Source organism: Tetrao urogallus (assembly GCF_951394365.1).
Source record: "Tetrao urogallus genome assembly, chromosome: 1".
Taxonomy (NCBI): Eukaryota; Metazoa; Chordata; class Aves; order Galliformes; family Phasianidae; genus Tetrao; species Tetrao urogallus.
The window spans coordinates 19,169,756-19,184,942 of record NC_136813.1 but is presented as its reverse complement, the minus strand read 5'-3'; the positions used below and the strand labels follow the sequence as shown (position 1 = coordinate 19,184,942).

General features: G+C 42.9%; 1 protein-coding gene across 3 annotated transcripts in view; it reads right to left on the bottom strand.

Moving 5' to 3' along the window:
* NUP58 (nucleoporin 58) overlaps positions 1-14,039 on the bottom strand; it is a gene marked incomplete at both ends in the record, with an annotated part of 36,338 nt that extends 22,299 nt beyond the window's left edge. For 2 of the 3 annotated variants that reach the window (XM_079549636.1, XM_079549638.1), the window contains 8 exons: positions 313-378; positions 825-849; positions 3,466-3,576; positions 5,014-5,148; positions 6,830-6,982; positions 9,079-9,114; positions 10,354-10,493; positions 13,924-14,039. In XM_079549636.1, coding sequence (XP_079405762.1) covers positions 313-378; positions 825-849; positions 3,466-3,576; positions 5,014-5,148; positions 6,830-6,982; positions 9,079-9,114; positions 10,354-10,493; positions 13,924-14,039 — 782 coding nt within the window. The remainder of the gene's footprint in view (positions 1-312; positions 379-824; positions 850-3,465; positions 3,577-5,013; positions 5,149-6,829; positions 6,983-9,078; positions 9,115-10,353; positions 10,494-13,923) is intronic. The other variant, XM_079549637.1, reaches the window with a different exon arrangement.
* Positions 14,040-15,187: the final 1,148 nt, after the last annotated feature.

Here is a 15,187-nt window from a genome sequence, read left to right as displayed (position 1 = left end):
AATTTGATACTTATTACACACACACATCCAGCTCCCAGGGAGGGCTGGATCAGCTTCTAGAAGTGTGTTTCTTGGACACGCCTGTTTGTGGAAACAGGACTGAAAACTGAAGTGGCAAAAGATAGCTTGGGACATCAGCTACTAGAATTATTCACCTACTCTGCTCCCATCATCAATCTCCTGTAAGCCTCAGGCTAATAAGTCATCCTGCACAGTCTGCTTTTTTCTCTACTGCTTTCTACGCTGTTGTTACAGAGTGTTAACAGAATACAGTACTTAGCAACACCACTGTCATAAATAAGCACTACTTACTGTAGATTTTCTACATCTTGGCAGATTACTGGAGGTAGATTTTCATCCTTTAGTGCTTTGCTGTCTCTACAAGAAACAATGCATGTTTAGATGGTGCTTCAATACTGTCAAGCATTTTTACATGATTATTAAGTACCATGAAAACTTTCAAGTGACCAATTACTCAACTTTGCACCTGTTGCATGCATGCAGCATCCATCTAGGAATGATTTGAATTAATTAATAGCCCGAGACTACGAGAGTATCTAACACCATGGTGTAAATACTGCACATAATTTACAGAAACCATTTTTCAGTCTACACGACCAGTTTAAAGTACAAAGCAGCTGAGCCGTAGGCATTGCAATTTGCTCAAATGCAATGCTTCAAAAGGATGAACCACCATTAAGTGACCCATATCACAAGAACTGGTTATTTATTTAAGCCTTTTCAAAGATTAAAGTAGTAGAAGAGGCAGCATATTGAAAACAGCTAAGCTTAAGATACTGAATGCAAAGAATCTGAACACTTACTCTGGTCTTGTTCCCGTTTTGTCACCTAGAAAATAAAAATGGTAGATGAGAAAACATGTAGAAAAATTGACAAAGACTTTAATAAGATTTTCCATTAATAAATGATTATTGCAATCTGATCGATTTTCTTGATAAATACAGCATATAAGGAAAAAGGTTTTCATTTATTCTCCTTCAGAGATAAGTCTCTTTTCAAGAACAATGACTCACACGTTCAGGTGTTAATCTCTTGGCACAAAAACTAATGCAAAACATCTTGTGTCACCTTACAAGTCCCTTCAAATGCACGAGCTACTGCAATTACATAAGAAATCCATCCCTGCTTAAGCTTGCTGGATTTTCTTAAGAGCTCTACTATTGCACATTGTTCAGGAATAAATGTGATTTCACAGAACCAAAGGTGTTACTGCTTATCTATCATTTATAGACTCCAAACTACAAATCTGCACATCTAGATGAGAAAATTAACCAAGATGCCAAACACTTCTCTTGAACTACACAGAAAGGAGCTGAAAGCAGTATCACATGAACAGGCAAGCCATGAGTATTTCTAGTCACAGCCATGGGCAGAAGTTGCATCTCATATCAGAGCAGATTGCTAGTAAGGTTGCTCAGACTGGTTGCCATTCAAATCCTCACAGCATCATCAAACTAGAAGGTAGCCACAAAGGTCACATGAACACCAAAACTTAGGCTGCACGAGCCAGCACTCCTGCCAGGAGAAGCCACTTGTTTGAAAAGAAGTAATTGCTTAGATCTGCACTCTGTCATCCAGTACCAGAACCCAGGGTCTCATACCTATTCCCTACACCTTCTGCAAAATGAACAAGAATCAACCAATGTCCCATTCCTCCTCCACTCGACCTAAACAAAACCAACAACCAAATAGAAGCTGCACAAAACTGGGAAGTAAAAAAAAAGATGACCCAAACAAACACCAGAATTCAGACTCCTTTCTCAGCTTACAGCCTAGGTAGTAAAGCAAGTTTAATCTGCGCTCTCAGTCACTAATTTTTCTAGCTAAACTTCATCTGAACAGTACCTACAAAGTGAAGGACAGATTTGAAATCACACCTAACTACTTATCTGACCATATGCTCACTTTTTTTGATCACATACAAGAAAAACTGACATGCAAGAATAGCTCCCAGTAGCCATCTGTAAAGAAATACTAGGCAGCCACTCCTCAGTCTCAAGTCAAAAAGCATACTGTAGCAAATTCCAGAAGACAGCATAAAGGTGCCTATGTGTCCTGGAACTCCATGGACAGTAATCTCACAAGCACTTCTTTTTAGTAGCCACATCTCTTCCTTCCTTTTCTTCAGGAAGGAAAAAAGGTTCAAGCCAATAAAACCAACACTCTCAAACCTTTCTTATTGCAGTTTCTCATGTAGTCCTACAGGCAACTGTACCATCAAGAAATAAACAGTACTGCAGAAATAGGAACGTTTGTCAAGGCTTCTTAGGTCACTACTACCTGTTACAAGAAATTCTAAATTAAATTCTGAATTTTCAAAAAGTGAAAACTCAAGCAGTCCCCTTCAGCATTTTCTACTGCTTAGTTTAGAAATCTCTTCGCTCATCCTCCTGACAGCAACAGCCACACACACCCACACCCACCAACCCAGATTCAGTACACAGCTGGAAGTTGGTAATCAGCTCCTTTGGGATTACATCCAAAGAACTGAGAAAAACAATGCTGAAGTAGTCTGTGGTTCTCTAGGTCATATTTTAAGATACTTGTACGTTATGGAAGAGTTGTGCAATCCTAATATCACCGTAATGGAAACTCCATGAGAACCTAAGAATTGGAGCTTTTTCATCACTTTCAATAATGAAGTAAAAAAAGAGAAAGTCAGCATCATGCTGAGCACTCCAGTTTAGAAAGCCAATATGCAAGCACAAGGCTCTGTGTTTCCACAACTCACAGTCCTTCATAAAGATGGTTTCATGAAGCTTCTATTAGTTTTCAGAATACCTGATTTCAGAAGTTTTACAATTTGCTCTTTAATGAAATAAAGATATTAAATTAACAGTTTTGATTCCCCAGAGAAAATAGGCATTTCATAATCAACTTTAGTTAAGATGCTTTAGATGTATAAAATCAAGGCAAGTAAGTCAACAACCATCTGTCAATACTCACTTTTCCCTTATTTAAGTACATTGGACCTACCTCAGACTTAGGTTTAATAACTAGTGTCAACAATCTCATGGAGGGTAACAGATCCCCAGCACTAGAAAGAATTTGTGTTGAAGAATAACAGGTGAACAACAGGACATTTTTATTCTGTAGGTTTTGTAGAGGAGGAGAGAGAGAGAAAAAAAAAAAAAAGCCATCTCCACTCCACAAGTCTAAGAACTGCTACTGCTGGAGAAAACTGTTATCCAGTGAGCACTTTCTGTATTTACAATGCATTTCTTAAACATCGCACTGTTCCCCCATCTAGCGGCCAGCTGATGCAACTGTTAGGAAATCTGCCATGACTTTTCAACAACCAGCCCTGAGTCTTTTATTCCAGGAAGGCCACATTCCTAACAGTGAAACAGTGTCTCTGCTGTCCTCAACCTGTTGCACTCAGATACTTTGTCAATAAACTACTGCATACGTTATCGGTTTTAAATATTTTAAAAACAAACTTACTCTTTTTATCTGAAGAACTACTAAAATCAATGCCTCCAAGACCTTCATTAGCAGTACTGGAAGGAGCTGCAGTTGTCCCCAAAGTCAAGCTCAAAGCATTCTGCCCAAGTCCTTTTAAGAAACACAAACAGAATTTCTGCATTTAAAAAGTAGTTTACTTTAAACTAAAACTCCAGACTACCTTGCTTGCAATTTCAGAGTCCATTTATTGCATCTGGATTAAAATGCACAAAGAAAAACAGATTTTATCAAGTTTCATACAACTATATATGGTTTTTAATGTAATTTCCTTACAATATTTTTGAAATAGATAGGTAACATCATCAGGATTGTCAACACCTTTCTGTTTCATTCTGTTTAAGAGCAGCATGTTCCAACACTACAAGATATTAATTTTTCTTCTAGAACTCAAAGACAGGAAGTCAGTAAATAACTGAAAGGATAATACTAAGTCAACGTTTTATTCAGACTAAAAACCACCAATGTAAGGAGCAATCAACTTGAATGAGATATTAAGACAACACCACCCTCTCATTTACAGTCAGCTTCCTTGAGTCAATTATTACAAAGATTTTTCTTGTATTTTCATTAAAAAAAAGAATAAACAAGTTTAAACATTAGGAAGAAGATAAGGACTTCAGATTATTTTCTACAAATAGCAACAGTTTCAAATAGTGATGCTTTAAAATGACTTTCATGGCATTAGATTTACTTTATATAAAATCTTAGTTCATAATTTGGGGAGGAATAATTGCATGCACTGGTACAGGTTGGGGGATGAGCTGCTGGAGGGGAGCTCTGCGGAAAGGGACCTGGGTGTCCTGGTGGATGACAGGTTGGCCATGAGCCAGCAGTGTGCCCTTGTAGCCAAAAAGGCCAATGGCTTACTGGGGTGCATTAAAAAGAGCGTGTCCAGCAGGTCGAGGGAGGTGATCCTCCCCCTCTACTCTGCCCTGGTGAGGCCTCATCTGGAGTACTGCGTCCAGTTCTGGGCGCCCCAGTACAAAAAAGACAAGGATCTCTTGGAAAGAGTCCAGCGGAGGGCCACGAAGATGGTGAAGGGCCTGGAGCATCTCTCCTATGAGGAAAGGCTGAGTGAACTGGGTCTGTTCAGCCTTGGGAAAAGAAGACTGAGAGGGGACCTGATCCAGGTCTATAAATATCTAAGGTGTGGGGGGCAGAATGGCGAGGCCAGACTGTTTTCAGTGGTGAGTGGAGACAGGACAAGGGGAAACGGCTGGAAACTGCGGCATAGGAAGTTCCGCACAAACATGCGCAAGAACTTCTTTACAGTGAGGGTGACGGAGCACTGGAACAGGCTGCCCAGGGAGGTGGTGGAATCTCCTTCTCTGGAGATGTTCAAGACCTGCCTGGATGCCTACCTGTACGACCTGGTGTAGGGAACCTGCTTTGGCAGGGGGGTTGGACTCGATGATCTCTGGAGGTCCCTTCCAACCCCTACAATTCTGTGATTCTGTGATAATTTAATACAACTACACAATCACAAAATTTTGAGGCAGGAAAAGGAAAAAACAAATCAACTTTTACCTGTTGCTGCTGTGCTTGTATTCTGGAAGAGTGAACCTCCTAAACCTGCTAGCGTCCCTCCCAAGGACAGGCCTGTGGAGGCAGTTGTAGTTGGTGCAGTTGTTCCACCTAAATTTAAGGTAAAGCCAGTAGTACCTGCAGAGGAAAAAACCAACAATAAAAAACAAGCTTCATGTAGACACTGCATTCAAAGTAATCTACAGAAAGTCTGAAATAAAGAAATAATCCTTGTAGAAACTCAATATTAAACTCAGCTATTATTTTTTTCTCTGTGACTTTCTACCAGAGACTTTCAAACCATATGTGACTTTGTTTCACAATATTGTAAGCTTCATTAGTTTATCTGCAACTGTAGCAAAATTGAGAGCTACCCAGAATGCTAGATAATCTGGAACTTCACACTGATTTTACAGCACAATGGATCTAACAACTACTACTGACCTTTTAAATGCCAAAATGTTTGTGTTAAACATTAAAGCACTTCACTTCCAAGTGCAAGGTGCTGCAACTGGGTCAGGGCAATCCTAACCACAGATACAGTTTGAGTGGAGAATGGCTTGAGAGCAGCCCTCCGGAGGATTTGGGGGTGTCGGCAACGTGTGCTCACAGCCCAGAAGGCCGACTGTATCCTGGGTTGCAGCAAGAGAAGTGTGACCAGCAGGTTGAAAAAGGCAATTCTGCCCCTCTACTCTGCTCTCCTGAGACTCCACCTGGAGTACTGTATCCTTTACTGGAGCCTCCAACACAATGAATGGAGCTGTTGGAACAGATCCAGGGGAGGGCCATGAAGGTGATCAGAGAGCTGGAGCACCTCCCTTACAAGGACAGGCTGAGAGAGCCGGAGCTGTTCAGCCTGGAGAAGAAAAGGCTCTGAAGAGACCTTATAGCGACCTTCCAGTACTTGAAGGGGCCTACAGGAAAGCTGGAAGGGACTTTTTATAAAGGCATGTAGAGACAGGATGAGGGGAAGTGGTTTTAAACTGGAAGAAGGTAGATTTAGACTAGACATATAGGAAGAAATTCTTCACTGTGAGGGTGGTGAGACACTGAAACAGGTTGCCAGAGAGCTGCCAGAAAGAATGCTCCCTCTATGGAGGCATTCAAGGCCAGGATGAATAGGGCTTTGAACAACCTGGTCTAGTGGGGGGTGTCCCTTCCTAAGGCAGGGGAGTTGGAACTAAATGACCTTAAAGGTCCCTTCCAACTCGGACCATTCTATGAGTCACATGAGTCAGATTGAAAAAAAAGACAGACATCTCATTGTTCTGGAATTAGGTGTCTCAGCTTTGGCAGAAAAGGGCAGAAGCAGAGAAGGACCACTGGCATAAAGTGACAGAACACAGAAGACACAAAACCGTGTTTAAATGTAGGCTCCTGGGGTAAACAAAACAAAACAAAAACCTCTGGTCTTAATTATCATCATGTATGATGCAGTTTATGTGAGTTGTAGCATGATGGAAAGTGTTGGACAGTAAGAGAACTACACAGGAAAAAAAAAAAATCTCATTTACACTTTTAGTTAACTATTTCATGCTGCCTACACCAGGTAGACATTTTTCAGCTATAGAACATGACAAATCAGCTGTTACTACCCTCCTAATGACCTGGATAACAGGCTGCCTAAATTACAGGCTATATTGTGCTCTAAATAAATGTAAAGATGGCCTGCATTAGGCTCCTCAAACTTAGAGCTAGAAAAATCCAATGAGCCTTCTTACTGAAATACCACAAAAACACTTAAGTACTAGAATAAAATAGAACATAGCACTGTTTTAGAATAGTTACGTTGTAAAAACGAAACAAAACATTTTCCTACCTGCTGCAGGAGTTGATGTAAGAGCAGAAGATAGCGACAGACCACTTGCTGAGGTAGAAGTAATAGATAAAGCAAACGGTGTGGCTGAACCTGCAGGTTTGTTGAAGCCTAAACTAAAGCCTGTGGTAGCTGCTGATGTGGTAGCAGGTGCGCCTAAAAGAAATCCCCAAAATAATTATCATTTGTAGATATTTTGTTTGAGAATGAGTACTTAACCTTATCTTCTAAGTTATATCTGTTTAACTGTCACTAGCATCACTGCACGAGACCAATTGCAGCCAATAAAATATTTCCATAGCATCTTCAGATACATTTCAAAAGTATGTTTTCTCCAGAATTTCAAACAATCTATGAGTATAGATTACATCAAAAGGTAATTTAAAAGTGCAAAAGAACTTCCACCAAACAGATCTGGCTGAAAAAAAAACTACCAAAATATTGGTAGATGGAACTATAGTGTCCAAAATACAGACTAAATTCTCCACTGGACGTGCATATCAGCATGAGAACAGGTACCCTTTCAATTTGTAAACAAGAAAAACGTGTTGAAATGTTACTCCCTCCAACTTTGCTTTTTGAACACTTGCAAAGTTAAACAAAGCTTCTACTTCCTGCCAACTTCACAGTAAGAATATGCCTTCTGCGACGCCCTACAGAGGGATCTGGACAGGCTGGAGAGCTGGGCTGGAGCCAATGGGATGAGTTTCAACAAGGCCAAATGCCGGGTCCTGCACTTCGGCCACAACAACCCCAGGCGACGCTACAGGCTTGGGGCGGTGTGGCTGGAGGACTGCGTAGAGGAAATGGACCTGGGGGTATTGATTGATGCTCGGCTGAACATGAGCCGACAGTGTGCCCAGGTGGCCAAGAAGGCCAATGGCATCCTGGCTTGCATCAGAAACAGTGTTGCAAGCAGGAGCAGAGAGGTGATTGTTCCCCTATATTCAGCACTCGTCAGGCCGCACCTCGAGTACTGTGTCCAGTTTTGGGCCCCTCACTGCAAGAAAGATATTGAGGCCCTGGAACGTGTTCAAAGAAGGGCAACGAAGCTGGTGAGGGGTCTGGAACACAGGCCATATGAGGAGAGGCTGAAGGAGCTGGGAATGTTCAGCCTGGAGAAGAGGAGGCTCAGGGGAGACCTTATTGCTCTCTATAACTTCCTGAAGGGAGATTGTAGTGAGCTGGGGGTCGGCCTCTTCTCTCGTGTCATTAGTGATAGGACCAGGGGGAATGGTTTCAAGCTACGCCAGGGGAAATTCAGGCTGGACATGAGGAAGTATTACTTTTCAGAAAGGGTGGTCAGGCACTGGAATGGACTGCCCAGGGAGGTGGTGGAATCACCGACCCTGGGGGTGTTCAAGGAAAGACTGGATGTTGCGTTGAGGGACATGGTTTAGTAGGAGCTATTGGGAATAGGTGAACGGTTGGACTGGGTGATCTTTTAGGTCTTTTCCAACCTTAGTGATTCTATGATTCTATGATTCTGTTCTAGAACATCACAATAACAAGCATAAGAAAAACACTATTCTCAGTAAGTGCTGTGTATCTGTTTCCAATGACATTTCATTCAACCACAGAAAAGAATTACTATTCGCATGCACAGCACATATATGATTACATTCTGGCTTAGCTGCTCCTCTCTTCTCCCATCCACTTCATTTACTTCTTCAGCACCACTTCCTCCCAATTAGCACAGCTTCCAAAGCTCTAGGACACCAGTCTGTCCTGTAGCACTACCACCACCACCCTGACCCAAACACTTCTAATTACATCAAGCTCAGTTGCTGGTGTTTCGATAACAATAAAAACACCTACATATTCCTGTAATTCTAATGATGGCTGAAAAAGTTATTACATATACATCAGAGAAACATATTCCTAATGTCCCTTCCCAGTTCAAACCTCTTTACTCTTCTACTAGAGGGAATCAGCAAACAGATCTGTTCTCTCAAAGTTCATGACAGAAAGAATTCTATCTTAAGAATTCTTTGCTAACAGACTCCACTTCTCTGCTGAAGGATGGAACTCATCAGGGGATTTAAATGCAGGCCTAACTTCTCACTGTGACTACTTTTACTGTTGAACAGCAATGGAATAACCCTTTAGCTGCACTCTGGCTCACTGCCTTAACACTGCAGACTGCAATTAACAGCGAGCAAAAAGCTTGCACACGTTAACCTTCTACATTATAAGAACTAAACAACTTCTTCTCTGCCTGTACATCATTAACATCCAAATGAGGTCCTTACCCAGAGTCAGTGCTGGAGCAATGGTTGTTGCTGTTCCTGCTTCAAGAAGAAAAATAGAGTAAGAACAGTGAGGACCACAAAGCAGTTATGTTATTAACCATCATAAATATTTATTCTGGTGTGTTGTTTCACTACATGTTACACTATGTAACATCTTGAAAGCAAAGTAACTGCCACACCAAAACCACTATTTGTAATTCCCAGCTACACAAATCAAAGTATAAAGCCTTTAAAATAAAGCCTTTAAAGCAAACAATGTCTTTTTACAAGAATCCATTAACAGTGAAGCTGATGTAACATATCAATACTAAATTTCAAATAATTGAAGGCACACTACAACATGAAGACTGATAATTCTATCAAGTATTTTTTCAGCCATCTGACAATACATAAAATTGATTTATAATTTATTTATAATACAATGAAAAGGATTACAAGATTTTTGTGAAATGCTGTGTCTTAGCTTAGGATGACTGCCCCAGTGGATATTTGAGGTGGAGAACACAGAGCCATGCAATTTCAGACTTTAAACAATTAGAAGATCAAAGAAATGATGCAAAGAGCCAAGACAAAATGGTCCCAGCAGAGCAGGACAGGATTTTGGCCTACTGATGAATTCATTTCTAACAGTGGTATCTCTAAGAACCAATCTATTCAGATAGATGAAGAGAAAGGTGCTGTCCAAATATACTGAGGCCAAAATAAAATTCCTGTTTGTGCACAATTACTGAAAAACAACTCAAGACTGAAAAGGTTCATTACTTTATACACCAATTTTTAGAGGACTACAGACTTAACTACGTACCTAAAAAAAGTCAATTTATTATTTTCATTAATGTTGGCAATACAAGTAAACTCACTATTGCAAGACCGTCAACACCAACAATTTCACACTGATTTAAGTATTTTTCAGACCAAAACACATCTCAATCTCAAATCATAGTTTTGAGTCTCTTGGAGTAGGAGGTAAGTTGCAAAATACATACACACAATAATAATCAGGATTCAAATGATGGCACAATTTATACATATGCCTTGTTACAGCTTCTAGTAGCTGTATTTATGTTTCTGCATCATTGGTACTGCATGCTTCTTACTAACTTATTTCACAGTTCAATTAAATTGTTTTTCAAATTTATTAACAACGTGACATAATATTCTGAGCTACAGATCTGAGTGACTATGAACAAACATTATGATAACCCTGTTTTCGTGCGCATATGGTACATTCCTTCACCACTGTTTCACACATCTGCTGTACAAGTGTTTTCCTACCTGTACTGGTGCCTCCCAGCGTAAAGCCAGTGGCTGGTTTTGATCCAAAAAGCCCGCTCCCAAATCCCACTGAAGGAGCTGATGTGGTTGCCGTAGCAGTAGAAGAACCCAGAGTTCCAAAATTAAGTCCTCCTGTAGAGCTATTACAAAATAAGACTGTTAACATTTATTATTTCTTAAAAGGAAAAAAATCCAACCCCCCTTATTTCTGTTTCCCACACTTCACCTCTGTGAGTTGACAGAACACAGCTGACCAGGACGGTCAGAGCTCACTCCAACCAAAGAGGAATCCACCTTCCTCACTTGTACTACCTGGAAGCCACAGCTGCTGTGACTCAGAGTCCAGCACCTGCTGAATACTTGGCTGAACTGTTACATATGGCTAGAACAGCCAAAAACTTGCACTTCTCTGTCAGTTGCCTAATGATTTCCCCTGAACTATGGGAACAGAGGAACAAGTGCTATTGCAAACATGACAAACCTACAGGAACATCTTCTCAAAGCACACTGAAAGTACTCCTAGATGTGTCTAACCAGAAACCGCAACTCACACACTACTTCATTCCAAAGCAGTAAGCATACAGACACATCACACCAACAGCACAACTTTGTCCTGCCTTAGCAAGAAACAGGAACGAAACTGCTACTGTTACCCATAAATGCAAATCACAGATGACCCATATCTACATTTCAAATACATTCTTTTCCAAAAATACATTGTGCAATCCAATTAAAGAAATTAACTCCCAGAGCTATTTTCACTGGGAAGATACAGGAAAGAAAGGAGAGACTCAGAATTTAGCAATCAAAAGGAAAATATTTATTTATTTTGGGTAGCTACACACCGTAGAAATCTTATGGCAAACACAGGACAAGCCCTACATTTTGCACAGAATGCATTAGGTTACTGCACAGAACATATGGGGAATACAATAATGATGATTATCTCTAACCTGTGAAGTGACAGGTACTAGCAGCCACATTAATCTAAGATCACAAAATTCTGGTTCTTAATTGATGAAAAGCTATGTGAATGATTTCTTTATAGTAACTTCCAGCTCCCACAGGCAGACCTCTTGATAAACTACACAAGTTTCTTTCAACTGAGCCATCTGGCATAGAGTACAACAGTAGCAATGAAATAAAGCACAGTTTGGACTTCAACGTAACAATCTTTACCGATTGTTTTAAGTTTTGGATGTTTAATATCCTCTATTTCCTCACCTCCTCTCTTTCGGTACGAGCACGGCTCCTGTGCCCAACACATTAATCACAAGAGTTAATCCTTAAGAAGGCTGACACAGGTTTCTACACTTTGGGTCTTGGAAATACCCACACAACTGATCCTGTAAAGTGGTTCAAGTTCAAAGCCTATATGCGAGTCATCCTTAAAGGTAAGTAACTCAGAAAGAGAGGCCAAGAAGTTGAGGAAGACAAAAGACAAATAATTGTCCAGCTTTGTAGCCTTCAGCTTTTTTTTCCTCTCAGAATTTCAAGATGCCAAACTGTAGCAGCACATCCTAATTGTTTATCAACCTGAATATACAACACGGTGCTTCTCTCACTTGCTAAGAGCTTGTTTCTCATTTTTTCCTACTACAGAAAAGGATGATTTTTCTATGACTTTTTTCCTAGTCCCTGCATTCCAGTAGAAGAAAGCTAAGGTGCAACTGATACAGCTTAGCATTATGGGGAAAATGAAAACCAAACATGACAGTAAATACGGAGAAATTTAAAAATAAACAAAGTTTAAGCCAAAACATAGAGGCAAACCAACAGCAGCACAGGAAAGCATGGACCACAGGGATGCCCATAGATGGAAGGCATCACTTTGACATGGTGGCTCCAAAGGAAAACTCAGACTTTGGAGCTAAAACAAGTCGTAGAATGGCTTAGACCGGCAGGGACCTTCCAGTCCACCCAGCTCCAACCCCTGGCATAGGCAGGATTGTCACCCACATCAGACTGCCTCACAAAGCACCGTACCGGGCTAAAGCTGGATATGGAATACACTGATAGATAAAGCATTGGAACTGCTAGAGATTTAACACAGGAATTACATGGGCTGCCATACCATACTCCTTAAGACACAAGAATATAAACCGTGACTGATCACTGTGATCAGTAATACCTATGATTAGAAAACAGAACAAAACCCCTCTTTCCCCCAGCACCTGGCAATATTGCCCTTCAGCCCTGCAGAGAAGAGAATCAGCTTCTTCAAGTCTTAAACGCATTTTCAAGTAAACCACCCCATAGGGATGCTCAAGATTCTTTCATTTACCACCCAACAGTAAAAAGGCTTCTGCGATGCTCCCTGACCAAATGCCCTGAAGACTCAGCCTACTTGTAGAAATGAAGTTACGAATAAAAGTGCCAAGCACATCTTTACTATTAATTAGCATCTGTTATATGCTTACTTTATTTTTTCAAACAGATAAAAAAGCAAGATAGAATAGCAAAAAAATAAACACCTATAAATACATTTAAGTGCTACAGGAAGTTTGTACTAACTCCATCAACCAGACAAAAGAAGTCCTCAATTATGACAGTACAATTAAAATAATGGTTTGGAATAAAAAAATTTTGGACTGTCTCGTTTTACTCATAGGAACTCAGTATTAAACAGGTATGGGACAAAAGAAACTTGGAAAAATTCTTAACAAAGCCAACAAAAGCTTTATTGTAGAGGAAAGAATATGCAGAAATATATCATGAATCTATGACGACGGGACAACTAAGGCATCAGAAGAGACACTGAAGCCTTGCCTCTCCCATAAGTGGTTCCAAACAGCAATAATGCCCTTTAAACCCAGAATCACAGCATGCCTTGGATTGGACAGGACCCCAAGGATCATCAAGGTCCAGCCCCCTTCCCACAGGCAGTGCCACCAACCTCCAGAAGACGCTCTCAGATAATGAAAGGGAGCCTTAAAGGTGATTGAACTCAAAGGATTCTACGAAGATCCCCCATCCCCTTCCTGCTGCTAATTCCTACCATTGCTCCGGGGCGGGCATTCTGAAACATACCCATTCCAGATTAACGTCCTAAGTAGCTCACTTATGGTTCAGCAACTATTTTGGCACGTTCAGATTTGGGAAGAACTCCAAAATACTGAGAAAGCTCCAAAGTTCCACCGTAACAATCCTAAACTTCAGCAGAAGCATAGCAGCAAGGAGATGAGAAGAAATGGTATGCACTCACACATCCACAAGCACACACACGGAAAAGAACAAACCAGCCCTCGCACTCAGCTATAACTCACAGAGCTCCGCCAGTAGAGCCCCGCGCAGCTCAGCGCACAGCAGCGGCGCTCCGTTTCCCCGAACGCAGCGGGCACAGGGCTGGACGGAGCCCCGCGCCCAAGGGCCGCAGCACGCGGTGCCGCGCGGCCACCAGGGCCGTCCTGTCGGCGGGGCCGGGGCTGCAGCCAGAAAAACGCCGACAGACCCAAGCGCGAGGCTGCCTGCCTGCCCGCATCCCGCCCACCCCGAGGCCCATGCGGGCCAGGCCGGAAGGCCGGCAACAGGGGCCAGCCGACGGGGGCCGGGGGGAAAAGGCCGCGTTACCTCGGCGCGGTGGTGCCGAAGGAGAACCCACCGCCCCCACCTCCTCCTCCAGCTCCGGCGGCGGCGGCCGCCGCGGAGCCCAGGGTGCCCGCGCCGAAGGAGAAACCCGAAGACATGGCGGCGGCGGCGGCGGCGGCGGCGGCGGCGGGAACGGCGGCAGAGCGGTGCCGAGAGACAGCGTCAGGCAGCGGCGGGGTCCCGGCAGGGCTGCGGGGGCCTCCCGAGGAGCGGCTGTTGCCCTCAGCGCCACATGGCGCCCCGTAACGCCTCCAAACGCGAGGGCGGCGGCAAGAGAACGGGCAGCCACAGAGCACGCTCCCTCCGCGCGCCCGCCGCAATGCACCACGGGATGGCGGTACCGCCACCTTCTGCTCTTAAAGAGGCAGCGCCCCGAGCTGCCGGCCTTGCTCCTCGAGAATCGCTGGAGAGCGAGCGGCCTGCTGCTCTCGTGTCGGTATAACGGGAAACGGGGCTCGCTAAAGGCGTGATTTTAATAACGTGTGATGGCCTGTAGGCATCATCGCTCAATCATCTGAAAGCTCGGTGTTTGAGAAGCGGATAAAATGAGTTCATTCGGTATAAAGCCTATACACTGTGCTATTTTTAATTGAGCTGGCAGTGCAGTCCATTGTTTAAGCTGCTTTATCATTTAATTACGGTACCAGGGCTCTGTGTGCTGCCTCCCACACAGCTGTGAGGTGCATAACTGTTACTTCAGTGCAGCCTGAAACTAAAAATTCCTTGTTTGCCAGCACGCGTTGTGTCAAAAAGGGCCCCTATGGGGTGGAAGTTTGGAGGACGGGCTCAGGTTGATTATTAGGAAAAAATTATTCTCAGAAAGAACAAAGAGGCAGTGGCACAGCTGCCCAGGGAGGTGCTGCAGTCACCTCCACGTGAAGCTGTGGCACTGAGGGATGTGGGATGTGGTGCGGGGGATGAGTTGAGGTTGGACTGGATGATTGTTTCCAACCCCAACGATTCTGATTCTGCTCCACACAAGGCCTAAGGAACCAGGGAATGATCCTTTTTCCTACAGTCTCCCTAATAGCAGCTGCCGGAGAAGCTCTGCATCCAGCACTGAGCTCCACAACTCCTAGAACTGCACTCCCATGCCCTTTTTCCCCGACCGCTGCTCCCACAAGGACACACTGAAGCACTGCGAAACACTACCAATCACATTAGGAAACACTCCGCAACTCCATGCAAGCCGCCTTCACGCCCCCCATATGGCACTATCTCCTGAAGGCGCATGCGCAGCAAATGG